General features: G+C 44.5%; 1 protein-coding gene across 2 annotated transcripts; it reads right to left on the bottom strand.

Annotated features, from left to right (window-relative positions):
- Positions 1-574: 574 nt before the first annotated feature.
- Positions 575-24,924, bottom strand: VWA2 (von Willebrand factor A domain containing 2). 2 transcript variants are annotated; one of them, XM_026069858.1, is made up of 13 exons: positions 24,873-24,924; positions 24,168-24,242; positions 20,827-20,960; positions 18,091-18,200; positions 11,902-12,096; positions 11,394-11,527; positions 10,472-10,604; positions 9,632-9,687; positions 7,121-7,228; positions 5,743-6,324; positions 4,863-5,414; positions 1,498-1,620; positions 575-708 (listed from the first exon to the last, which is right to left on the bottom strand). In XM_026069858.1, exons 1-13 carry the CDS (start codon positions 24,922-24,924, stop codon positions 575-577), a joined length of 2,388 nt encoding a protein of 795 aa, XP_025925643.1. The 2 variants fall into 2 exon arrangements, with proteins under 2 accessions (XP_025925643.1, XP_025925642.1); XM_026069857.1 differs by having other exon boundaries at positions 575-710; positions 1,494-1,620.
- Between the last annotated feature and the right edge of the window lie 1,121 nt (positions 24,925-26,045).

Genomic DNA, 26,045 nt, shown 5'->3' on the forward strand with positions numbered 1-26,045 from the left:
ATTTCACTCTCTAGATTTTCCATCAAAATTCCATCACTTCTGGCTGAGCTCAACCCATCAGATTTAGAAAGACAACCAAATCCTTTTGCTGGTCCAAAAATTAACATCAAGATTACAGCTGACTCAGAATCTGATCCAGCCTGTGATTTCAATTGTTTCAATACTCTCTTAAAAACATTCACCTTTGCAGAATGTAATCTACTTTACCCCCTTTCAGCAGGAGCACCAGAATTACTCAGACTTTTACTGTATTTTCAGACTAACTACCTCAAAGATCTGTCAAGAAGTCTGTTAAAAAAAAAAAAAAAATCACACAGCACTAGAGCCTGGATGAGGAAACTCAAAATACCAGTAATAAATACTTAAACACAAATACTTCCTTGATACAAAAAGAAAGAGAGCACTGGGAAGCTCAGCTTGTATGATGCAGAAACTGGGAACGGCATCAGTGCAGTCTCTGGGCAGGGGTAAATTGGTCACTGCAGAGGACAGTGGTGGCTTGTCAGGTCGTGCTCACAAGTGGCCATAAGCAAGCATTCCCAGGAGGAGAACTGGAGCATTCAGTGCATCTGTGTCAGTGTTTCTGATCCACATACTTTTCAGTGTGGCGGGGAGTTCTGGAGAAGTGCTGTAACCCACGTGGACTCTGCTGCATATGGGAGTCTGGAGGAAGGACTAGGGATCTCGGAGAATCACCGCTGACAATTCCTGTTGCAGAATAGAAATGCAGCAGCAGAATAAGGGCTTTAGGACCAAGGAATTAACTCATGCTCAGTTCCTTACAACCCAACAAGCACACCCTTGGTTTTAGCTGACAGATGTTAGAGGTGATAGGGTGGAAGTCAGAGCTCCTTGGCTCAGATAAGTGCAACATTGGAGCGGGGGGGAAACTCTCTTAATCGAGAACTTCCCACTGTGGGCACAGTGCCAGCTCTGGGGAGGCTGGGGAGTTACTACCTCCTGGCCATTGCTGTATTGCTGAAGAGGTAGAAAGCAGTGGAAGGCTTTTGCACCATGGAAAGTATTGAAAGCCAATAACAATACAGGGTCACACTCCAAAAAAGACAACTCCCTCCCATTAAAATTAGGCCAGACCCAGAGCAAGGGGACTGTCTTCTAACAAGGTCCATGGAGAAGGAGAGCAGAGCAGAGTGGAAGAAGATCAAAATCATTAGGCCCTTTTGGGGCTTCCCACAGAGTCAACTCGCTTTGTAAATGCGTAAGACGGGACACAGCTTCTTGAGAGGTGTCCTCATTTCCCCTAATGCAGCAGGGCCTGGGCAGAGCAAACACTCACTTGGAAAAGATCACCAGCCCAAACCTCTCTACTTCCAGTGAGACGGAGACCATGTCAGCACCAACACCTGGCCACCAAACAGCTATTGCAGAGTTACTGCCCTGTCCCCATGCAAGAGAGAGGCGCAGATTTGGTAACAGTTGAGAGGAGCTGAGCAGAAGAGAGGACATCTGCCGCAGGTACCATCTGCTGAGCCTTACTGCTTTCACAGTGGGGTCCTTCCCAGCCGTGGCATTCACACCGGTAGCTCCCAGGCCCAAGGATGCATACACCCTGGTTCATGCACGGGTTGGGTTTGCACAGGTTCACGGGGCTTTTTGCTTCTGCAACAAACACAAGCAGAACAGCAGGCTCAGGCACATCTACAAAGCATTAATAGGTAGGACCAGCATCCATCAGGAGTGCTGTAAAAATGGCAGCAATTAAATACTCCAGGCCTCAGAAAATGTCATCTGGGGCTTCTGGGCTGGGAAAACCACATTAATATGGTGGGAGGAGGTGAGCCCACAACTTCATCTTTGTAGGCAAAACTCACCTGTATTTAACCTAGAGAAGAGGAAGAGAATAGCTTTGCTAGATGTTCTGATCTAGAGGCTAATATAAAGTTTAAGAGAGTAACATCCCATCAGGCTGAATGTCAAAGAACAGCAAGACAAAGCATCTTCAGAGCTGTGCATTGAACACACAATGATCTCTAAACCCCTCAGATCCAGACATCACAAAAACAGAGTAAGACACATCCCTTGCTCCAACCAGTTTACAATCCCAAACGCCACTGCTACAGCTGGAGCCCACCCTGTCTCTCCCCTCAGGAGAGGACCTGAGGCTGCATCAGTGAGGAGCAGAGACAAGTCAGCTGGAGCAGGGATGGCATGAGTGGAAAACAATGCAGGAAAAATTTCTGGCCCTCTTTCTAGCGGTTTTGAGAGAAAAGCTTGCAACCATAACCCAAGTTGTTATTAGCTCTGTTCTTGTGAAATATGTGACAGCTTTCCCTACCCTCTTAACGCAGCAGACCTCAGCTGTCAGCAGGGCTCGGAGTGTTTCATGATGCCTTGCTGTGAATATGTTAGGTTAAGTAGCAGCATCCCAATGGGATCTGCTTCCAAGTCTTTTGGCAGCTCTGCCGTAGCATTGCTAAGGATGTGAAATTCCTTCACTGAACATCCACATGGTATAGTTTGGACCTTCTAACCTTGCCCTTTGCTCTCCAGTAGCAAAAGGAAACAGAGAGATTCAGAAAGGAGGAAGGAGGAAAAAACACAAACTCTATACTCTATCCATCAGAATGATTACTGTAGATGACAGCAGTTTATTCTTGCTCTCTCTGTAGAGATAATGTTGACATGTGCACATCAACTCTCAACGTACACCTAAAATAGGCAAAACTATCACTGAAATTCAGTTTCTCAGTAGCCAAATGCTAGGTCTGAGGGATCTCAATCTTCAGTTCTTGTTGATTTTATATGGGCCCAAGTTGGCTTCAACAACTTTTTTGTCATCTTGAGACATCCCAGACAGGGTCCTACCTGACAGTGGATCTCCAGGGAAGGAGGCCTTCCCTTTCATCACAGGGTGGTAGAGCCACTGGCAATGAAAGTGGAAGGGACCTTGTAGACCCACAGCTCAGCTTCCAGGCCATGGGCTGTTCCACAGAGAGCTTTTCCTGGTACTCTGTTGGGCCCTGTTCTTTGCTCAACATCCCATACAACTATCACTTCCCTCCAAGACTGCCCCACAGTATAATCTAGTGTTCCCTGTTTGGGGGAATCATGCTGTTCAGCCCAGACACCATTTTTATAAGCCTACTGTTAACACAGCGTCATCTTAAATAAGCTTCTCTCACTTCAAGGATTTTACCCTTTGATGATCCCAGGAGCCTGTATTTCCATTAATCACATATCATATATATTTAATGTTTGGGATCTTTTCTTCTAGATCCCTGGGTCATTTGCTACTGGTCTCTTTTCAACTAGGCATCAGAATAAATACAATATTCTAGGTGTCCAGAGCCAGGGTCTGTTTTTCATATACTTTTATGACAAGTCATAATTTTTAAAAGTCATAGACAATGATTCTGTTATTGAGTCTTGGACTCGAAGTAGAAGACTGAATGAAGGGCTTATCTGTACATCGTCCTTGGTTCCAGCCCATACAGTACAAATACTGATTACCTGCACAAGAAATAAAAGCAGTAATTCAGTCTCAGGAAATGATATGTTATTACCCTGAATCACTGAACCTTGTCATCTCTTTCCCTTCATCCATGGCCTTGTGGTTAATTTCACAGTACAGTAGACTGTTTTTATAATAATACAGCTGAAAATATCGCTGCAATAGAAGCACACTGAAAAGCTCAAGGTAGACACTGTCTGCAAAGGTCTGCCGGGAGACAGACTTCTCATTCAGAAGAGACAGTTCTCTAGTTCTTTCTAACCCTAAAAGAGCCGGGGCATGCCAAAAGATAAGAGGGATCTTTGTGCTGTTACTCACAGCACAGCTCAACTTGCCTTTTCATTTGATCTTACAAAAGGGTTAAAACCTAACAAGACCAAATAGCTAGACGTTAAACTCAGGCTATTTTGAATGAGAAATAAGGCATAGAATTTTTGAGTGCGGAGAGATTAGCTGGTGTAACAAGCAACTGGAAGCACTTTCTCCACCACCATATCTACAAAGCAGGGCTGTTTACCTTTCTGAAAAGCACACTTAAATCAATCAAAAGCACTCACACTTAGCACACAAGTGTTTCAAACTTGATTTCAGAGACTTTTTTTTTTTACAGTGGGGGACTGGCCTTGCAGCCTTGAAGAAAATGCACTTTTTTAGCACAAACATGAGTAAAAACCTCTGCCCCCTTGAATGCTTTGGAGATAAGAATATGGTACTGCAAACAAAACTAATCACAAGTTGTCTGAAGACCTCCGTTTACTTAACAGTCTGCAGTCTTCAAGTCCAGACAGATTCTGCTTTTAGGATTAAATCCAAGGCCTACTTGAAAACTTCAGTAATGGGACACTAAGCAGAAGCAGGAGTGATGAGGTTGAAAAAGAAGTTTCAGATCCATCGTTTTGCAAACGCCCAAGCACAAACCTGTTGAAGGAGGCATCAGAACCCTCACTCCAGGAACCAACACCATAAGCTGTGGAAATGTGTCCCCTTTAAACCTCCTAACACACTGCATGGGATACAATAATGCACAGCAAACTATACAGGTTTAAAGCAACATCAGAAAACAAACAAACCTTCCTGTACTTGCAGTGAATGCAGAACCTAGATCTGACAGGCCTGGAAAGAGCCAGTCACACAGAGCCTGGATCTTAGGAAAGCTGGTTCCTACTGCTAGAGGATTGCTTTGGGCAATCACCAAATATTGATGTCATGGATTCTCCATCTGTTAAATGTAAATGATAATATCAAACTTGCTCTATAAAGCATCAGAAAATCTATGATTACAAGGGTTACAGAAGGAAGTCCCCTCTATGCCTATTTTACAAGGTTTATAACCAGCCAGTGGTTATAAACAGCCACTGCTGTGTAAGCAGTGAGGATGGGATGTTCTTACCTTCACAGATTCTTTCAACAATAAGGTCTTCATAATGCTGCAGGTCTTCATAGGAGGAGATGTGGACCAGGTATTTGGGAGACCCAGCAACCCTCAGCAGCATGTCCCTCTGTGCATCTCCAATGACAACCACAAACACCAAGATGCCATTGTTCCTCAGCTGCTGAGCTGGGGAAGCTGCATCCTCCATGCCACCTCCATTTGTGAGCATCACCACCACCTTGTTGACACCAGGCCTAGCTCCTTTCTGCACAGTCATCACATCACCATAAATATGCAGCAAGGCACTGCCAGCAGAAGCTGAACCTCCAAGGAAGGGCAGCTGGTTGATGGCTTGGAGAAGAGCTAAATTGCTAGTGTGGGTGTCCAATGCAAATGCGGTGTAAGCTTTGCTGCCATAGACCACGAGGCCAATTTGGGTGACATCCCAGTTGATGCTGAAGTGGAAAGAGCTGCTCCTCATAAAGTCTCTCAGCTGCAGGAAATTCTCCAGGCCAACTCCAGCTGAAGCATCCACTGCAAACACCAAATCAAGGGACTGAGCCTGGCAGCCTGGATTAAAGAGTGCAAACATTGTATTTTTCAGAATATATATACTCCTTCCTGACCAAAAAAACCCAGGTGTGGGGCAAATACTAGGCAAAATTCATTATTGCTGATCATTGACTGTGAAGGGCAATCTATGATCCTTTAGCACCAACAGATACAGCTCCATCATAAAAGGCAGCAAAGGAAATTTAATCCCTGGATCCATGACTAACACAAGCAAAACAAAGACATTCAGTCTTTTGACCTTCTCTCCTCCTCAGCAGAGTTCAGAAACACCTGCTCACAGTTTGACAAACTTCTCCCACAATGCACACGCCACAGCCTTCCTTACCTTCAGGATTGTCTATGCTGCAGATTCTTTTCTGCAGCTCTGGGATCTTGTTAAACAGATCCTGGGGGCTGGAGTAGATGATTGTCTGCTTTGGATTGCCAGTCACCTCAGCCAGCTCTGCTCTCAGGAAGCTGCTGCCTATGCCAATCAGGAAAAGACCTCGGTCCCTCGCATACTTAGCTGCTTCTGCCACTGGATCTTGAGACCTGGAGTCAGTGAGCAAGACAACTACCCGTGGGAGATCATCCTGTACATCTGCGAAGACTGGGGTGCTCTTAAAGCCATGCTGTGCAATGTACCACAGGGCTCTGCCTGTCAGAGTTCCTCCTCCACTGAAATTCAAAGCCTCAATACTCTTCATGAGACTGAACACATCCTTGTGCTGCCCCACTTCAATGGGTATCTTCACATCAGTATCGTACTGGGCCACTCCCACATTCATTGGTGAGTCCTGGCCCATCACAGCTTGAAGGAACCTCTTTAGGAATGCCTTGAAACGTAGGAATCCCTCCAGCATGATCCCTGCTGAGCTGTCCATCAGGAAAAGAAGATCCACGCTGCACTCAAGGCTCAGCTTTGGTGCTGAAAAGGGAGAGGGTAATTTGTTGTATGCAGGGCAAAAAGACAAGCACATTGGGCGCCTCAGCTGGGGCCTGCTGGAAATGCTGTGGCATGGTGAAGGGCTGTTCTGCCTAGCAAGCTAAATGGTTTGCCAGGCATTGCATGAGCTGGAGGACAACTGTGCCAGGAATGCTCTTTATTTTGGTCAGATGCCACATATGCCTTTAGAGACAGGAAATATTTAGGGGATTCCTGGTATTTCAGATGGAAAACTCTGCTCTTCTAGTATTCTGGGGAAATCACTCAGCGTTTCAGAATATCATGGAGAAAGGAGAGAGTCTTCATCTGATACAATTTGAAACAATTTAAGGGGTCTTGATTTGAGGGGAAGTAAGTGCTCCACATTTTCTCAAGATAGAACCTTCTCATGCTGAATCCCCAAATCTGGAGTCCCTTCTGGGCTGACATGTGCAGAAGGGGAGCCAACACACACCCTTTTGCTACATCTTTCTCAGTTTGTTTATTTTGCTGCTCATGTGGTGCCTGTGTTTAGAAATAAAGGTAGACACACCAGGGTGTGACCTTCTGTTTTGGTGCTCTCAATATCCATAAGATTTCTGGGCAGCAAGTCCAAGGCCTATCAGTGACTAGTCAGTGATGTTAAACCAATGGGAGAGAAAGCTCAGCCTGTATCCTGGAATAAAGCCCAAAGGCAGGCTACAGCCTAACCCCAGCCATCTGTATGGCAATGCAATGGGCACCGCAAAGGCAGGACATAGCCAAGAAGGAAGGAGAGAGAATGCAGGTTCACACCTACCGCAGTGGATGTCTCCTCCGTACCCCACTGGGCACAGGCAGTGGTATTTGTCCAGTCCCTCTGGGACACAGGTACCCCCATTCTGGCATGGCTGGGAGTCACAAGGGTCTAAAAGGAACCAGGGAAAGGAAAGACAGGGAGTCAGCAGGGAGTCTGCCCCTTCCCATCCTGTTCCAGTGCGAACATCGCCATAAATTGAAAAAGGCTCAAAATTCAGCCCATCATGCTGTGGAGTTGAGCATATATGCCCTCAGTCAAGTCAAGGCAATTTCAACGTCGTTGGTAGGTCTCCAAGCATTTCCCTATGCAGGTAACAGATGGCAAAGCAAAATTGTGAGGTTTCTGTAGATTTGCTAGAGTGTTATTAATTTGCAAAAGATAAACCGCATTAGCAACTTCTCAAATTTAGCTTGCTTGACCTGAATGAATCCATCCCCCACACAGGCAGCTCCAGCCATTTAAGGAGTCTGCTTAGCAAGTGCTATTTGATAGCTCTGTTCCAGTTCATTATCTGTTCCTCAACACTGTCCATTTCAGAGTGCGGGATGACTCTCAAATAGGTAGCTGTGAAGAAGACAAGTCAGATTGTGACCTTACTTCATTTGCTTTGGAATAATGCCAGTGAAGTTACATTCATGCAAATATAGAATAACTACTAAGGTTAATGCAGCCCTTCCAGATTTACACTAGCAAAGAAGGAATCAAAACTTGGTTTCTCGATTGCTCGTATTTCGTTTGGACGAGGTGCATTTGCACCATTAAGAGTTGGCAGGTTCAGCATATCTCATTTTTCTTTAACCTTTGTCTTCTCTAAGACATTCCCTGAGAAACTGAACTGAATTTTGAATTCAAATGTCAAAATTTGAAGGGATATGGAGTTCCATGATCTTGACATTTTTAAGAAGTGTAAACCACAGAGTTTTTGAAACAAAACGTGTTCTACCAAAGCTTGCAAACACTGAGCTAAGGTGAAGCAGTTCTGGTCAGGTGTTTGGCACATGGGGAATAGCATCATTGAAATGTTCAGTTTTGCACAGAATAAAGAAAACTGACTCCTTAAAGGCTAATGCTTAAATATAACACCACCTGAGCCAGTCCAGTTAGACAAGCTGCTGCTAGTTAAAACTGGTGACAGCAGTGTGATGAGAGACACACAGAAACCCTCTCTCCTTTATCCTCATTTTACTCAAAGCTTGGTTATTCTCTATTATTTTGAAGACTCTTTGACATTATCAGCTGTAATTCAAGATTTTGCATGAATTGGTGCTTGAGAACACAACCCTCCCAGAGCCTATCTTGCTGCCTGCCCTGGCAGTAGGGGCCACCATCCATCCCAACAGACCTGCCTGCTGCCTGCCAGGAGAAAGCAGTCCAGGCATCTGGAAAGTCAACAGTAGTCTGTATCACAGGATAACACTGCATAACAGTATACTAGGATGGCAGATGCTACCTGGCCATTTTAGGGCTTCCCAATGGAGTCTGGATTCTGGTTCAAGTCCAGGTTCCTGGGAGAAGGAAACCGGGGTCCTGAGAGCACAAGTTTGACACCAAGAAGCCCTGGTGCCCAGACACGGTGCTGCTGGCTGCAGTGTTTAGGGAGACTGCCTGCCCAGGCTGGCAGAGAGCCTGCAGGGCCAAGTACCCAAACAGCCAGCCAGGGAGCACAAGAGTTCACTGAAATTCCTGCTTCACTTGACTGAATTTCACAGGATATTTGGTTTCAAGCAATTAGCACTTCCTGACCAAAGCTGTGTTTCTGATCATCTCTTGCACTGTCATTGAACATCTTCCCTCCTACCCTATTCTAGGCATACCCTAACACACACCTCTAAAGCCATATGTTAATGACATAAGTAGAATAATTCTGAAGTGATCCATTTCATTCTCAATAACCAATCTTTAACTCATACACTATGTTCATGGCAACAGAAGTCTGCAAGAGACAGCAAACTGCATATCCTCTCCAAAGTAGGGGATTAAACATGGAGTCTTGACAACGATGTACTGTCAAATAAAATAAAGCCATTTGAAAAAGCAAAGAGAAGGAGTTAAGTGCAGAACTCAAAGAGTGTAACTATTTCCACAGTCACAAAAAAAACGTTGACAATTACCAAGTGTCAGGTTCCCTGCTAAACTGATGATGCCCACAGTACCAAGTGAATGGATGGAGACGTCTCATCCCACATTCCCTTAGCTGGAGAACATTAACTCCCTGCAGACATTAGGGAGCCATGAGAGCCTCGGTCACCAGCAACATGAGCTAGTCATGAGTGAACAGCTCCTCAAGTGAAAGGACAAATGATGGGGAGATATTTTAATCCAGAAGAATTCTGGTCATAAATAACAATGAGGCAACAAACTATGACACAATATCAACTTCTTGCTACGGATCACAATCCCTCACTTAGCAGCAACATTTTTAGAAGTGAGAGTAAAACCCCATCTTTTTATTCATTATTTATTACTTCTCCTGTACTGGTAAATAAAATTTCAAAAAAAGGTAAGTCCTACCTGGACATACTGTTCGGAAGCATCTGGATGGGTGTTTTATCAAGATTCTTTTCCATCTGAAACAGGAAGATTAATAATAAACAGAAGAATAAAACCTATCATGAATTTAAAGATTAACAAGTTATTTTCAAGGTTGACCTCACTGTGTTTTCAATGGAAAAAGTTTTCCCTGGAAAAGACAATTTTTCAAAACAAATATTTCATAAGAAAAATGTCTATTCTGAGTGGGATGGCAAAAGAAAAAACATAATTTCATCAAATTTATTCTTTTGCTTTTGAATTTTACTTTAACATTTTACATTTAAATATTACAGATGTGTTTCAATGGCTTCAAATGATTTTTTTTATTTGCTACAGAGATTTTAAACTTTTTGCTCTAATTTGGAATGAAAAGAAAATTGTATTCAATGTTAATTCTGGCTTACAACTGATACAACTGTAATGGCTAGTGGACAAGCAAGGGCTAGACTGGGAAGAAATTCTCAGACCTAGAAAACCTGTGGCACAGAACAGGTAACAAACACATGTGCAAGAGCGTTTGCCTCAAARCGTAATGGTTGCACAGGTAGGAAACATAACCCCAGTTCCATTTCTAATTTCTTTGGCCTCTTGGGCAAACCATTTTCTGCTTCTGTGTCTCAGTTCCTCAGCCTCCTTTGCCTCTCAGATTGGCCAGTTGTTGGAGGAGGGATTGACTCTTCCTAGGCCTAGACACCATGTTTCCTTCAGTCTTCCCTGGGCTTTTTATCTCAATAGAGTCGTGGTCAGGTATAAGCCTTATTACTATCTCTTACTTCTCTCTGCCCTGCTCACTTTGAGAGATATGCATGCCCATCTCACCTGTAAAATGGGCACAGTGAAGCATGCACTGCATTTTGCTGCTTTGAACCTTTCCAACATACATAGTTTCCAGCCAGCTCTTTCACAGTCTCCAGGGTCTTGCGTTCACAAGGATGGGATTCAATTTTGCAGTCTGTAGCAAAGAGAAAATCCAAATCCAAAGCAATTGCCTGAAAGCACAAAGTTTGTAAGGGAGTGGAGCACCATTTTTACAATCAGGTTAGTTTTCCTCACCTTCCTGCTAACAAGCATATAAGACAAGTCAACAAAGAGCCCTCTGTGAGACCCCAGAAGAGAATGACAAACACACTAGACTACCTCACCTTCTGGGGTACTCACTCTTTAGCCTTCTTTGCTTTAGTGTAAAACTTGCACCGCTGAGTTCAGGCTCCACCACTGCCTTAGGCATTCATGCATTCAGCTTTCTTCTACCTCTGGATCACTCCAGGACCCATGTGGGTAACTTTGCTATCTCTTATGAGTGCTATCTCTTATCACACAGCCAAGCCCATCAGAAGGTTTAAGATGACTGTTTATCCCTCTACCTACCATGACATGAGCAAGGACCAATATTCCCATTTTTGGGGGTGAACCAAGAAAGATTTAGGGTCCTGCAGCTTGCAGGAGAGGTAGTTGGTAAGCAAGTCATCCCATTTGGGTACCAGAAACAGATTATGTCAGAGTGCAACACCTATTGATTCCCCTGTAAGTTCAGTTAGAGGTGAGCTGGTTGGTTTGTTATCACACCACAGTCTGTAGAGCAGCTCTGTGCTACGTGGCTTCTCCAATTTGTTTGCTCCAAGGCAGGGTTTTCAGTCTTCCTGAGTCTAGTATTTCTGACACCGCCTCACCTTTTCTCACTCAGAGACATGATCAAATTTCAAAAAGCAGGTTTGAAGGTGAAGGCAGGACAGGGGGTTACCTGGAGATGGGGTGCTGCAGACAGTAGAGCCGGTGAGGGTGCTGTAAAAGCCGTTGGCAGCATCAGTGGCATCTCCAGCGAAAAGCACATGCTGCTCAGTGGGTTCGCTAGCCAGCGCATGCAGCTCCTCCCACCTGTGAACCCAGGGGGCTTCAACCATTTGTATAAAGAGACCCTTAGTCATACCCAAGGAACTAAGCATCAAAACAAGCCCCGTGCAGCAAACAGAGAGCTGATACAAAAGTTTGACACACTTCAAAGAGTTTCAAGGCTCTGGTGTGTTTAGTCTTACATAGTAGCATAGCTCTACTCAGTAGAAGAGCTTCCCTCACCAACTCTTGTCCTTCAGATTAGTGACTCCTCTATGCCTGTGTTACACCCCAAATTCTCCTTTTCTCTTCCCAAAATTCATATCTAGCTCAAGACCTCTCCACCATCTCTCACTGAGTAGGTCTTGCCATTTGGTTAGCTGGACCTCCATTTTCAACCCTGCGAGAAAGTTTTCTACCTTGGAAACTTGATTCCCACTGCGAAAACTGTGGTCCCCCTTTCCTTCACCTGCATTGCAGGTATTTCAGTGTTGCCCTGGGACTTTCCATCTGAAACGATGATGAGGATTTCAGGGACAGTCGAGTTTCTGCCACCAGGGAATCCCTTGCGGAGAATGTATTTCAGAGCCAGACCTGTCTCTGTGCTCCCACCTCTAAAAAGAAGTAAGATAGAATTGGAGAAGCAGAACCAAACTTTTCTTCAGTTACTGAATTTACCATTTGATTTCCAAATTTCTACCCTCTGGTAGCAGGGAACTCAGCATATTTCTGCATGTTGCCACACAACACATCCACAGAGTTGCCTAATGCTGTTTTTGTCATCTTTCTATCCATAGATCCCATCTACCTACCCTTATGTCCCCCTTCTTCTACCCATAGTTGTCTCCAGAGGACTCCTAGCACATTGTGGAGCATTCCTGCAAGCCGAGCAGAAACCTGTGCTCTAGGACATTTGAATCTTATTTATATCTCGGGCAAATGACTCAATTGCTTCAGTTTCTCCATCTGCAAATTGCAGTCATTTCTTTAAGAGTTCTGTGGAAGAGGTGGTTAACAATCGGTACCTTGTAGTCCAGTTGGAATCAAGCCAGAAATACAGTACAATTGGACAAAATGAACAAAGACTAGCATCTCAAAATGTTTTTCTTTCTCCTGACATATAAATGGGTCATATATTCCTGTTGCATACAGTCCCTTTCCCTCCATGGGTTTCTCTGCCATTCTCAGACCAACAGTCAAGACAGGGAAGCAATACGTTCCAGCCTGTAACTGAGTCAGAAATCTGCAGCTCAGCAGTGTGCAGAAAGTACTTGACTTTCTCTCCCTGGTTAATCTCTAGTTAATTTGATTTTCCACAAAAAGTCATTTGTTCATCCTGTAATAAACCTCCCGAAAACGCAAATGCTGAGAGCTTCTTAGCATATCCCTGGGAACTCAGGAGGACCAAATACAAGGCAGGCTTTCTTCAGGGCTTCACCAGTACTTTTTATGCTACCAAAATAAACATTAAGAAAAGCTGCTCGATGTTCCAGTTCTCTAAATCCATGCTAAACTCAATCAAAAACAATACCCTCACCTGCTAGCTTGCTCACCAGCAGCGCTGGTATGATAGGGAAGGCATACCAGCCACTGGTGTACACACCAGTATACCCAGTACCCTTTGGCTGGCCATCCAGTTCTCTGATTACTGCCACCTGCATTTTGGAGACAGGATCACCCGGAACAAGAGTAAGGCCATTAAATACATAGTGTAAATTATCCACTTCAGTTCATTTCCAGCTCAGATACCAAAGTTGCCTTACTCCCTGCACTGTGGTGGTGTCCTGAAGTCCTGGAAGTGACTGGGAGCCCTCTGGGCTGGGGTCTGGGCTATCATGAAGTGGGGGGGGAGCCTCTGCTCTGAAAAATTTATTCCAATACATGCAACTCAGAGAGTGGGATGAAGACAGTCCTGTCATCCTTTGCTTACAAATAAGTGGGATACCAAGAGATGAAAGGCCAGATTTTTAAAAGCTGCAGACAAGGTCTTCTAAAAATCTGCACATACCCACCTGCCCTGAAGGGCTGATTGATGGGCTTTGTTCTGAGGAGTAGGTGTCCCAGAGGGCGGGATGGAGGTGTGTGCAAACTGACTTCTGAAAATACAAAAACTAAGTGTGTCACCTTGGACCAAAGATAACTGAGGCATATTTGAGAGCTGAACCAAGGGTCCTCCCCACAAAGCCATCTGCTCCCCCTCTTGCCTGATCCTACAAAAGCAGTTCCTAGAGATGCAAGGAGCCAGCTGCCTTGATATTTTGGCAGTACTTGAATTCTGCCCTGGGGAAGGGAAATTTCTGAGGTAGAAAGCAATTAGTTTAACATACAGTTATCCTCACAGTAGCAAAGCGTTAAACTCACACCAAGACCCAGGTGCCAAAGGGGGCACATTCCAGTGGTGATATAAATTACCTGGTAAAATGGGCTGTTGCTAAGAATTAGGGAATGGCAGACTTCAAGCCTTGCAGCTGTGCAATAACTCCCAAGAAAAAGGACCCTTGAATGCAATTTTAGTAAAAAATAAGGCACGGCTTGCCAAAGAATGCCATTAGTCAAAGATGCTAATTTCTTGTGATATTACTAAAGAATAAGATTTGCTGAGTGTGATGGGAGCTGGCTGTCCAAGAGGTAGATTGCATATCAGCACAAAGTGCTTTTCCCTGGAGGGAAAAGAGAGGTCGCTCTGGCTGCAGAGTGCACCCAAGACACAGGGCAGCTCTCTGCAAGCAGGCAGGGTTACAGCCAGCATCTCTGCACTGCACTAGGGTCTCTTTGGTAATGGCACAGTGGACATGGAATGGGAAGGAGCCCCTCTTTGCAGAGGGTGCTGAAAATAAAGCAGAGGGGAATAAAAAGGGGAGTGTTACATATACAAAAGAGATCCAGGAAGGAGAGTTTTGGTTGTTTTCACGAGCTGCACCATTTTCGCTAGTTGTTATCTCTTGATAGTGAGCTCTGTTGGGCAGGGACTGTCCTTCTCCTGTGCTTACAAGTCTTAACTTTAAATGACTGTTACAGACGACCACTCAAGACTGGGCCCCATGTTCTAGGTACTGTGAAATGCCATCTAAAATGATATATAAAATGACAATCTCTGCCAGGTTGAGGCAGGAAAGATCACATTACGAGTCAGGCAGCAAAGACTCGTTTAAGGTAGAGCCATAGGTAACCTAACAAAGACCCCAGAGAGGAGGCAGGGGATGGTTCATAGGCTGGAGATAACTGTGGTCTCACCCTTGTTTGTAGGGTGAGGTTTGGTGGACTGAGCAGCTGGATCTCAGGGTAACTTGGTGAAATCAGCCCCAGCAGGCACTATTCTCCAGCTTCCTCCTGTGCTCAGAGGCTTAGACTACCCAGCCACCTCTAACCCTGCTGCCAGCCACCTCACACAACTGATTCAAGCTTTAATTCAACCACTAGTATTCTCCATGTGGCTCAAGAGCCACAAACTGGCCATCACTAGACTAAGACCTCACTGCAACACAACACACTGGGCAAAAGCATCTCATCCCCTGTAAAAACCAAGGGCAATCTGCACTTCAAGTTCTTCAGCTATTGTAGCCAACCCTTGCCTACAGCAATTAAGTCTTTTTTGTTGTTGGAGGGTTAAACATTTGTCATGGCTTATCTCAAAGGGCTATAATCCGGTGTAGATGAGTCTCCTTCTACTTTTCTTGGTAGTTCTCCAACTGCACAATGTGAAAGCTCTATAACTTGCCATTCCTGACTGAACATTTGATACCAGAGAAAGCCCAGCCCGCTGAGAACATGTTCCACACCTTTTCATAATTAAGCCACTAGATCAGAGGAGATATTTCTAACTGTCTTCTAATTCTGTCCAAGGAGTTGTGCTATAAATCATTCCTGTGATTGCCTTTTAAGTTGTTTTTATCTCCATCCAAAGCAAGTAAGGGGAAACAAACTGGAAGTATCATTCCTTTCTTGGAGGCCTAATGTTCTCCTTCAGCTGTGCTGATACGAACATACTCCCCTTTGCTTTCTGAGCATCTTTCTTTTGCTTTAACAGCTCATTTGCTTGTTCTATAAAAACATTGGATCAAATCCAGATTTGTTCTTTTGTGTCTACCCTCTGATTTTCACAGAAGCTTTTTTACTCAGTACCTACCCTTTCACTTTGAACTTCTTCCTTAAGGTACTTCCTTCTCTGTGCTCCACCATTTCAAAATAAACTAGATGACTGTGTTCATAGTCCAGAAGCCAGCCTTTCTCCAATCAAATGTCAGTAGTTACCAAATGTTTCCATTTCTGTCCATGCTGTCCACACCCAATGAATACTGCACCATGCTTCAAATGCTTGCTAGCAGAGATTTCATCAGTTGATTGCTATAGCTTAAGAAGTTGCAATGCTACCAATCTTGTTACATTGTATTTCTTTTCCTGGGATTCTGGCCCCGATTCCAGGCTGGGTAAACTGGCACACTCCATCTCAGACAACTGGTGACCCCAGTTCAGGTCATGATCTTGGTAGCTGCAAGACCTGGTTTCGATGCAGGAAGGATTGTGTAACCCTGTTGGTTGACTTCTTTAGGTAGCTGGATGATGGGAAAGTCCCCTTATCCCTCCAAAACCTACAAGTCAACTCAATCTCCCTTGTATGAATACAATCATATTGTCATACATTTAAGTTGCAGGTTTGTTGTAATGTTTATCTATACAGGTTAACTAATTAAATATTGAGATGCTTTAATGACAAATGCTGTGCTTGAGGGAAAATGTACTGCACACGTTCAGTCTGATGACTAAATTTTGATGAACTCAGTAACCTGTGCTCATGGGAGCCTAGAGGATTAGAGGAAGTTAATAAATAGTCTCTGTGCACCAAAGCTTATTAATTCAGTTTCTTATGGATGTGCATTTGGAGGTTCACTGGCTTTTGACACAGGGAAGTATGTTTAAGGTCCTCCTCTAATAAGAGGAAGGAGATGTTGGCTTTACCTGCTGCCTTTCCTCAGAAAGAGCACTAAGAAAGTTTCTCTCTTGTAGCCAGCCACAGACTTGTAAAAAATAAATTTGTATGAAACTCATCTTCTGARATAACTGTCAAATTTGGTTGAAACTGGCCAATGGATTCAAAAGCTATTTGGATGAGATTTACAAACAGAGATTGGCTGCTTCAGAATAAATCACAAAAGCTTCACTTCAGTCTGGTAATGCATCCTTTCAAGTGCTCACAACTCTGAGCCCAGAGCAGAGCACTGAATTCAGGAAATGCCTCACTGGCAAGAACAAGACTCATCTGAATCACATGGAGGAGGCTCTCACCCAAAATGTCCAACATTATCTTTTTTCGGAAACCAAATGCCTGGAATTCATCCATAACAATTTTATCTATTTTGAAATGTCAGTTTTTCATTTAAACTAGATGAAACAGCTGAGTACAAGGTCATTATTTCTATTTGATCTGTCAGCATCCATCTGTTGTCATCAAGGGATTTCAGTGCCAGATACTGAACACTGCTTCACTTTTTCTGCTCTCACAGACTTTTAAGTAGCTAAAAAAATAGGAGTGTATCTTGTTTTCTGATAAGATGTCTCTGTAACAGTATACAAGAGGTTTTCTTGATTTGATAAACTGTTATCAAAAGCAATGCAAAAAAACCCCAATCAATCAATCTTGCTTGAAAAAGTCAAAAGTGGACAAATTTGCTTGCAATTTGTACATTATGCTGAGGGCAGCAGACATTCACTGAGAAATGCCAAGCTAACCCTTAACCCTAAGGCAGAACATCAGAAGAAAGGGCAGGCACTCGCAGGCTGTACTGATACCTCATCTATCACCAAAACATTAGGTGTTACTTGGGATGGTTGTCAGGTCCTCTGTAGATCCAAATGTATTTCTCAGAGATGAAAAGTTCGGATTTTGAAAAGCTCAAAGACAGTGTTTCTTTGGCCTTCTGGCTCCATTTCCTGGGGTCATGGGAAGACATCCAAGTCTCAACATCCATGAAGAAAAAAGGTTTCTGGCTGAAAACCTGATCCTCTTGAATTCAGCAGACACACATGCACAGATTTCAAGGGAACTAGCAATTCTTCACTACGCCATAGCACAAAGGAGGATGTAATCATTGAAGAACAAAGATACATGTTGTTCTGCCTCTGCCTCAGCGATGTGGGAACACTACACTTGGTTTTCCCTCTAAAAGGCCAACTCAGTGAATCTGTGAGTATGTCACTCATGAATAACCCAGAAAATGACTGAGAAGCACCCCAGAAGAGTTCTGTGGGGGGAAGCTGGCCTAGCTCTTCTGTGTCAGCTGGAGGAAGGATGTAACCCACATGCTTGCATGAAGGGCCAGAAAGACCTGCCAGAAGGGGTACGGAAAACTCTCCCCTATGCTGTCATTAGTCATGTTATAGCAGGACACTGAAAACTTTCTCCCCGCAGCATATCAACCTTCACTAACAAAAACAGACCAAGATGTATTTTTTTAGCAGGCTGTGGATTAAAGACCTCACTGACATATGTTTTTCATTCAGCTCCCTTCCTGGGGATATCACGTTGGTGGAAATGTTCAGACCTCAAAAAGCTCTCATGCTAGAGATCATTCACAACCCAAAAAAAGAGAAGAGCTGTAAAATAAGCTGACCTGAACACAGTCTTCTTAATTCTCTCTTTCACTTCTTGTTTAGTTGGATATGAATCCAGAGGGAATTCAAGGCGAGGAGTTGAGCTAAACTGTATCATTCCCACGCGGACCTAAAAGAAGAGGTTAAAGAGTATGAAAGAAAGGTGCTTGGGAGAGTTTTGCTCTTTTGATCAATTTACAGATTTGGGAACACTGAATTGTTTTGAGACAAACACTGTCCTGCACATTGAGCTACTGGCATTTTAAATGGACTTCTTCAAAGAGAACATACACCACAGACTTGCTTATACAGACCACATATAAGGCAAAAAAATCCATCTGCAAACATCATGGGAGCCTCTGTTGCAGTTACAGGCAAGTTCAAGATCTATATTTATCCATTTAAAGGATATAGTAGCCTCAAGGACAGTAATAAGTTTATAAATAACACTTTTTATACCAAACCATTTAGGCACTATGCATGCAATCTTTCCATTATGAAAAGCAGCCCCTTCTGGCATTGAGCACAATAGGCAACACAAGACAATTATTTTTCCACTGTTTCCTCTAAAAACATTTTCTATATTTGAAAATGCCTGAAAAATGTAAATAAACAGAGTAAATGACCTGTACTGAGCAGAACAGCCAGAATATTTCACTCAAGCCTTACAAGAAGTTTTATGGAATGTGACATGATCAGAGGTGAAAAAGGTACTGAGCTTAGGTCCTATCTACATAAGAATTAACAGAAAAAGTAGGGGAAGGGACAACAGAGGATGGTATTTAAAAAAAACAAACAAACTCAAAAACTTGCAAATATCAAATGTCCAAATTCTACATTTGCCTAAGTCTGTGTTGCAGTTGTTTCCTAGTTGCAAGTCTCTACTTCCAATTAATTTACTGTGTGGTAAAAAAAGGGAATACCCATTTAATCTGAGTCACCTAGCATCTGCCAAAGCCTCATACACACACTTTGACTTATCACCATCATCACCCAGGCCATGGAAAGCCTCATATGTTATGTAGCTGTTACCTGAGAGCCGAAGGCTGAAAGATTTCTTTGAAGAGAAAGTGGTAGGTGAAATGGTGATTTCAACTTCCAAAAGAAACTGAACCCTACAATAATGGGCAAAGCAGCAGGTTTTGGTTTTAGGGCTTGAAACAGTGATGGTAGTTGGTCTGGAGGAGATTAGTTTTTAGGTACAAGTCTAAGCATCCCTTTTGTGGGAACCAAAAGCAAAGATAAGACTTGGCTCTTCCTCCTTCACTCCTAGACCTCTCTAAAGAATTGGGCATGGACTGGAGGATCCTCAAAGCCCCAGCATGCCCCAAGACCCACTCCTGACCCCATCTCAGCTTCCTCATCCTGCTACACAGAGACCTCATGTCCCTGCCATGTCCTTCCCCAATGACCTGACATTTATTCAGAGAGGTTCCAAGAGGGAATGAAGTCCAGCAACCATCACAACCCACTCCAAGGCCCCCGGCTAGGGATGGCAGGGGGCTGTGAAACCTTGCCCCATCATGTGCCCCAAATCTGTGTAATGAGTGACAGGATGCGCAGCTGGAACTTCAGCCAGGTCTGGCCTGAAATCCCCTCAGACATAATCCAGGACTTGTTGATTCAGGCACAGAAGAACTAGAGGTTGGCTCCAGGGAGTGGGTAAGACCTGAGAGTGCCCAGACAATGGATATGAGGACATTTACCACAGCAATGCAGCTCCTGTCAATCCTTTCAGTTGCTCGATGCCCAAAATTAGACTTTGATTTGAGCTAAGGTACAAAACAGGAATGGACAAGAATTTGACCTAGCCACACCTGCCCATTTATTTTAGTTTATTTTATATCGGTTATCTGTAAATAACACCTACTTGGACTCTAACTTAAAGTCCCAGCTAGCCAGTCCCACACTGTCTCCATGGATCACCAGTATTTAAAAACACTGTGCTGCAGCCCTTTCGTTCAGTGGCAGGAGCCCTGGCGTGAGGAGATGGTGCTCATAGGCTTGCTGAGAGAGAAAGCATCCAATTTTTTATTGAGGAAAGAATTACAGCTGCACTGAGGAGGGAAGCGATGCAGAGACAAAAGAACAGGGCACCCAACTGTGACCTGCTCTCAACTGTGTTGTAATGGAAGATCTCACAGAAGTAAAAACATATGCTCCAAGGCACTCATGTCAGCCACGGAAACTGTAGTCCCACTGCCAGGTGGGGAGTTCAGCAACATCTAAAAGACCTACTGCAGTGTACAGATCCCCAAATGACATCAGCGCATGGCTACTGCTTTGCGATGAAATCCTTCCCTTCCACCCTTTTGGGCTTATTTTGGAATAGAGATCTTCTAGGAGAACCAGGACAAACAGGCTGTATCATTTACATCTGTACAGAGAGGTGATTAACTTCCCAGAGACAAATTCTGCTACTTCCCTGGGAAAAAAAAACAACAAAATGATCCAACTTTTTTCTATATTTGCCTCTGAGCATCCAAAATCAAATAAAAATCACTTAAAAAACCCAAATCATGTTCTTTAACCTGAAAGATTACACCCTTTCTCAAGACCAAATGCAACTGTTTAAATCAGTGAAGAACTGAGAAGTGCCACTGAGCCCCACCAACTCATAAACCTTCTGAATAAATATTCTGACCCCACAGTAGCTGCTAGGTTAAATTTTGGGATTTCACTCAATGCGTTATCACTGTCCTTTACAAAGAGTGCCAAACTGCTTCAAACTAAAATGAGACATTTCTGACACTCACCCTGTCTGGACTGATGTCCAAGGCATCACAGAGTTTGCCTGCGAAGTGCTTAGACCTTTCAAAGCTTCCTTTGCCAATGCTGTAGGAGCCATCCAAGAGGAAAAGGATATCTATCGAAGCTGAGCACTGCATCACTAGGAGAGAACAAGATATACACCATCAGACTGTGGGCTCACATTGGGACTGCATTCACACGTGACTGCAGATTTCAGGCAGGCAGATTTTATAGAAAACATGACAAAAAAAAAGGGGAAAGAAAACAAAAAGAAAGTAAAAGCATTTGAAAGAAAGTAAAAGCATTTGAATTTGTTAGTCTCACTCTCTGCAAGAAGAGAGCAAGCAGCAGAAAACCCAGACAAATGGACTTACAGAGCACAGGCCTGGGCATCCCCATGTTCACAGCCAGGACCCTGCACATGCTCCTGCTCTACAGCAGCGCCAGGGACAATTCAGCCCTCAAAGTCTGAAAGACCTTCACCCTGGATTTCAGGTCCCCCAACCGGCTTCATTAGTTCAGTGAAAGGAAGATGCCAACAGGTCTTAGGAGCCCACTCAGTGATAATATTAACGGCAGAGACAGCAGCTCTCGCCATGCGAGGACGGGGAGGGGGCTGAGCAGCAGGGAGAGGTGACAGGGACTCGTGGGTGCAGAAGACCTGCAGTATCTCAAGGCCTAACACACAGACATTAACGCAGGAGGACTTCACAACCTGTAGGAGACCAGCGCAGCCAGATGTGTTTCATCTATGAAGAATTTTTCAAACCACACTCTGTCTAAACACAAACTCTCCGAACAGCTCCAAGGCACTGACAGAAACACGTTTCACAAACATCTGCCTATTATCCTGTCTTCAGAGACACGTCCTTGTATCACCTCCGCCTGTGTGAACACGCCTGCTCCTAAGTGCAAGTTTCTGGGTTGGGTGTACTGAAGTGGAAGCCCCCAATTTCACTGACAGATTAAGCAGACAGTCTCTGCAGACTCTGAAGATAGATTTTCAAAGCATTAACACAGAAATTTTTAAGTAATCTCTGCAGCATTTCCTAAAACCATCTTCAAGGGAAATTGAATTGAAAAGCTGAATAGGGGTTAGGGGGAAGCACATCAAGTATTTCTTCTGGAACAAGATTTTGAACAGCCCAGCTGTAAGGAGCACTTTTGAATGATGCCCCTCCACTATCCCCACACATCTTATCACCATTTTTTCCAGATCATTCCTGCTCGCAAGAAACTGAATTTATAATTAGGGTTTTCTAATGCCAGATTACAAGGGACTGAAAGTTTTAAAGAATTCCCTTCTGGGTCGCTGGGTTTTGTAACAGTGCAACCTCACTCACCCTGGAGCTCTGTCCTTCATGAGCCAGCTCCACCGCTCCATACAGTTCTGCAGTGGGGACAAGCCAGAGCAAGGTCCCTTCGCCAGCGCCACCCTGGCTCCTTCAGCCTTTCCCTCACAACTGAGATCCGTACACGGCGATGCAATAACCAGAGTGCCCACCTGCACCCCCACTTTACAGATTGTGTCTGCTCTGCCCAGGCTTTCAGAGAGGGCTTCTGAGCCCCTGTCCCAGTAAAGGACTGTGAAGAATGGCAAATGCACCATGGAGAAATGATCTTTGAGTTGCTCCAGAGTTTGGCGGCTTGTCCTGTGCTGGCTGAGGAGTGGGAATTCTCCTTTCTGCAGCTGCACAGACATGGCCATGAGGCACTTGCCCCGGTAAGTAGCTACAGAACAGACTAGTGAGCAGGATGTCTGTAGCCCATCAAAGGACTCTTGATGATCTGTATAAGTGGGAAACATCCAAACATAGCACAGCAGGATGAAAAATCTGAGTTGAAAGCATGATGCTATGGGACGGGGCTGGAGGGCATGTGTGGCATAGGAAAAAATGTAATTTGTCACTTGACAGACAGACAATAGAAGATGATGGCTAACAGGAGAATGCATAATACTGTTTATAAGTAGCTGATTGCATGTACATCAGGGGAGCTGTAGATGCATGTGGTCTGCTGGCCAACAGGAGCCCAGTGAACAGCGCTCACAGCATTATGGCCGGTGCTGGCTTTAAAGCCTGAAAAAATAAACCACACAACAGGCCTGATCTTGAACTGAATCTGTAATGAAACATGACTCCTTGAATCAGGATCACTTGAAATAGGCTCTGAAGGAACTGATGAAAAGACCAGCTGGCCAGCAAATGGCCAAATTTTGGGAAAAACAGGGTGGGTCGCCATCCCAGGAGCGCTAATACTGATCAGGGAAAAGCCAAGCAAGGGCAGAGGCAGCCATAAGGCTGTGCTTGCCAGAGCACTGCCGGGAACTTTAAGGACTGGATGGGGTCTGCTAGTGGTGTTGCCTGTTTTACATCCTTCCCCCACACAGCCCAGAGCATGATGCGCTATGAATAACAAAAAAGGTGGGCTGCCCACAGCTTGCACCCCACCTCAGCCCACCTCACACAGGAGATACCTGCTAGGAAGAGGTCTCAAAGCCATACTCTGTAAGGAAGGGGGAACACACGGCTCCTATCCATCTGGATATGCATAGCAGTCTAATGGGAGGTCTGCCTCTAAAACACCCTGTGTCAGCATGTGATGACCGCAGATAACAAATGCATCAAGGGTGCCAGGTCCCCCCAGAACAGCACTTCCTCGCTTCAGCCCTTCACTCAGCGGCCGTGCCTGCCCCAGGGATGCTCCCCATGGCTGGCAGCTGCTGGAGGAGGCAGAGTAAAGGACACAGCTCAACACCACCTCATCAAAACCAGCTGCTCTCTTCCTTTGCACCACAGCAGTCCTCCCTCATTGCTGTTTCTTCAGCATGGTCCAGAGTGGTATTAAGAAAAAAATATAGACAAGAGTGGATGGAGAGCGTTCCACCATTTTTTCACTTTCTACATGCCAGGCTTCACCACCTGAATAGCAAGTTGGGCAGTGGTTACAACCATCTTCCGGCTGCAGATGTAAGAGCTGGGCATGTCACTGCTGTGGGATATTGGTCATGACACCTCTGCTTGAACGATCATATTGTCTCATGTCAAATACATGATTCATTTTTTGTGAGAAGTCAAAGTTTATTACACTGAAATACTGTATGGGGTTCAGAGTAGCTTTTGCAAGGTGGTAAGAGGTGGCAGAACAGAAACTAATTAAAACTAAGGAAGTATGAATCCACATGAAGGATTAAAATTGCACAGCCCAGAAAAGCCAGGAGGCATTACTGAAGTAAGTGTTACAAGTTACGGCCTTAGGAGTAGAGATTTTAAAGAACAACAAGCAGAAGAACAAGGGAAGAAGAAATTTAGAGAGTATAAGTCTTGCTTTATAAAAACAAACTTACACTGGCCAGCAGCTGAGATCTTGACAATCATCTCCTGGTCAGCATGAATTTCTTGTATACCCAACACCAGCAAAACTGTGGGATCAAACAGATAAACCACCCATGAACCTTAGGAACTGCCTTTAAAACAAAACAGACATACAGGCTTTAATCTAAAGCAGCAAAAAAGCTGTTTTGTTGGTGTTTTTACACTCACCAAGAATCGTTTAGTGATATAGCACGGCAGAGTATCTAAGGGAAGAAAGTACTTCTGGCAGGGACACAGTCAGAGAGCATGAGGCCCTGAAAATAGGCAAGGACCTCCTTCCAGGGCAAAGAAAGGACAGTCCCTCTGCTCACTACATGCAGGGGCATAGTACTAGAACAAGAGCTAGGCCAGACTTAGACTCTGAACATTATAGTCATAAGCACAGACACACAAAATAATTGCATTGAAAAAAACATACTGCATAAATTATCAAATTTTCTCATATAAAATACTCTTTTCACATTCAAATCAGTCAAATGTATCTGAATTCTCAGAAAAGCTGTTTCTTCAGATATTATTTTCTCCCCTCCTGTGTGAAACTATGTTTCAGAGGTTTATATTTAAACCTCCTGGAAAGACACCCAGCTCTTCTACCTTGGGGCAAGAACTCCAGCTAGAGACAGTGGAAGTGCCTGAGAAAGAGCCACACCAATGCAAAAAGGCAATGTTAAACGTACCTTGGGGAAGCAGAAAAATGCAGATGGACTCAAACGACAGCAAGAGGTTCATGGTGAAAAATCTGAAAGAAAAAAAAAGGGAAAGAAATATTAATTCAATTCCTAAAGCAGGTTTTTGTAGCCACAGCTAATCGTCTCCTTGCTGGTTGTCTCACGTGGTGAGTTCATAAACATTTGATCTAAGAGGCAAAAGCACTGTAAGTACCCTGGGGGGAAGGGTGGGAAACAGAAGGAGAAAAAAACATGAAGATGGAAGGAATGATAGGAAAGAAAGTTCTCCCTATAGGCTGATCTCTCATTCTCTCAAAACCAGAGAAAGCAGGCTTTGCAGGGGAAGGAGGGACCTGTCCAGTCTCCCCTCCTCAACTTCCCTCCACAGCCACCCCTGGACCTCTTCTCCCTCCCTCCTCCCTCCTTGCAGTTTCTTCCACTTCTATACACTCCTTTTTCAAAACGAGCACCACCAAGGCACCCCGTGCTTCCCACCGCCCCGGGGGAGGCCAGTGGAGAGCCAAGTGCCGCGTCCCACTTCTCCAGGGCTTTGCACACCTCTGAGTGTGGGGACAGAGCCGTGCCCACCAGCACCCGCCACGGCTTTGGCTGGGTTGACGGCTGCCTCGGGGCAGCAGGGAGGGCTAGGATCTGGGTTCCTGCTGGCCACCTCAGCACGGCCTTACCCCACCTGGGGGTGTCACCTCCCACAGAGCTGCAGGCTCCTTTGGGTAGAGACCATTCCTGCAGGGCATCTGCACTGTGCAGCAGAGGGGGACAGGTCCCATGGAGCCCTCCACAGCCAGCGCTGCTGGCCATCATCATCACAGGCCTTCATCCACACTCCACCGTGGGCTCTTTCATTCCTTACATTCCTCTGAGGACTGGCTTATTGGGGAGATGCTTTTACATATAACTGTCCAGCAAAGCCAATTCTCTGCTCATTTTTCCCTTGAAATCACAAAAGCTGCCATCATGTTGTAGGGGGACTTCAGTGACACTTTCAAGCATGCCCAGATTTAGACTAAGCATGTCTGGCAGAGGCCTAGGCTTTCTATTTAGAACATGCATGTTTATTTTTTCTGTGGATTAAAAGTGTAGGGTGCACTTAGTAGAGCAAATTTGACCAGATTCAGGCTGGGTTTCCCTCTCTCATTGTAAAAGCAGATTTTCCATATGTAA

Source organism: Apteryx rowi, unplaced genomic scaffold, assembly GCF_003343035.1.
Source record: "Apteryx rowi isolate R43461 unplaced genomic scaffold, aptRow1 scaffold_3, whole genome shotgun sequence".
Lineage (NCBI taxonomy): Eukaryota > Metazoa > Chordata > Aves > Apterygiformes > Apterygidae > Apteryx > Apteryx rowi.

Bases quoted from the DNA above. Each gene is read 5' to 3' on its own strand.
- VWA2 (XM_026069857.1), bottom strand. From the start codon at position 24,924: ATGAACCTCTTGCTGTCGTTTGAGTCCATCTGCATTTTTCTGCTTCCC. The intron at 24,243-24,872 runs GTACGTTTAACA...TTGATCCCACAG, and splicing joins CATTTTTCTGCTTCCCCAAG to TTTTGCTGGTGTTGGGTATA. The intron at 12,097-18,090 runs GTCAGCTTATTT...ACTTCTTTTTAG, and splicing joins ATTAAGAAGACTGTGTTCAG to AGGTGGGAGCACAGAGACAG.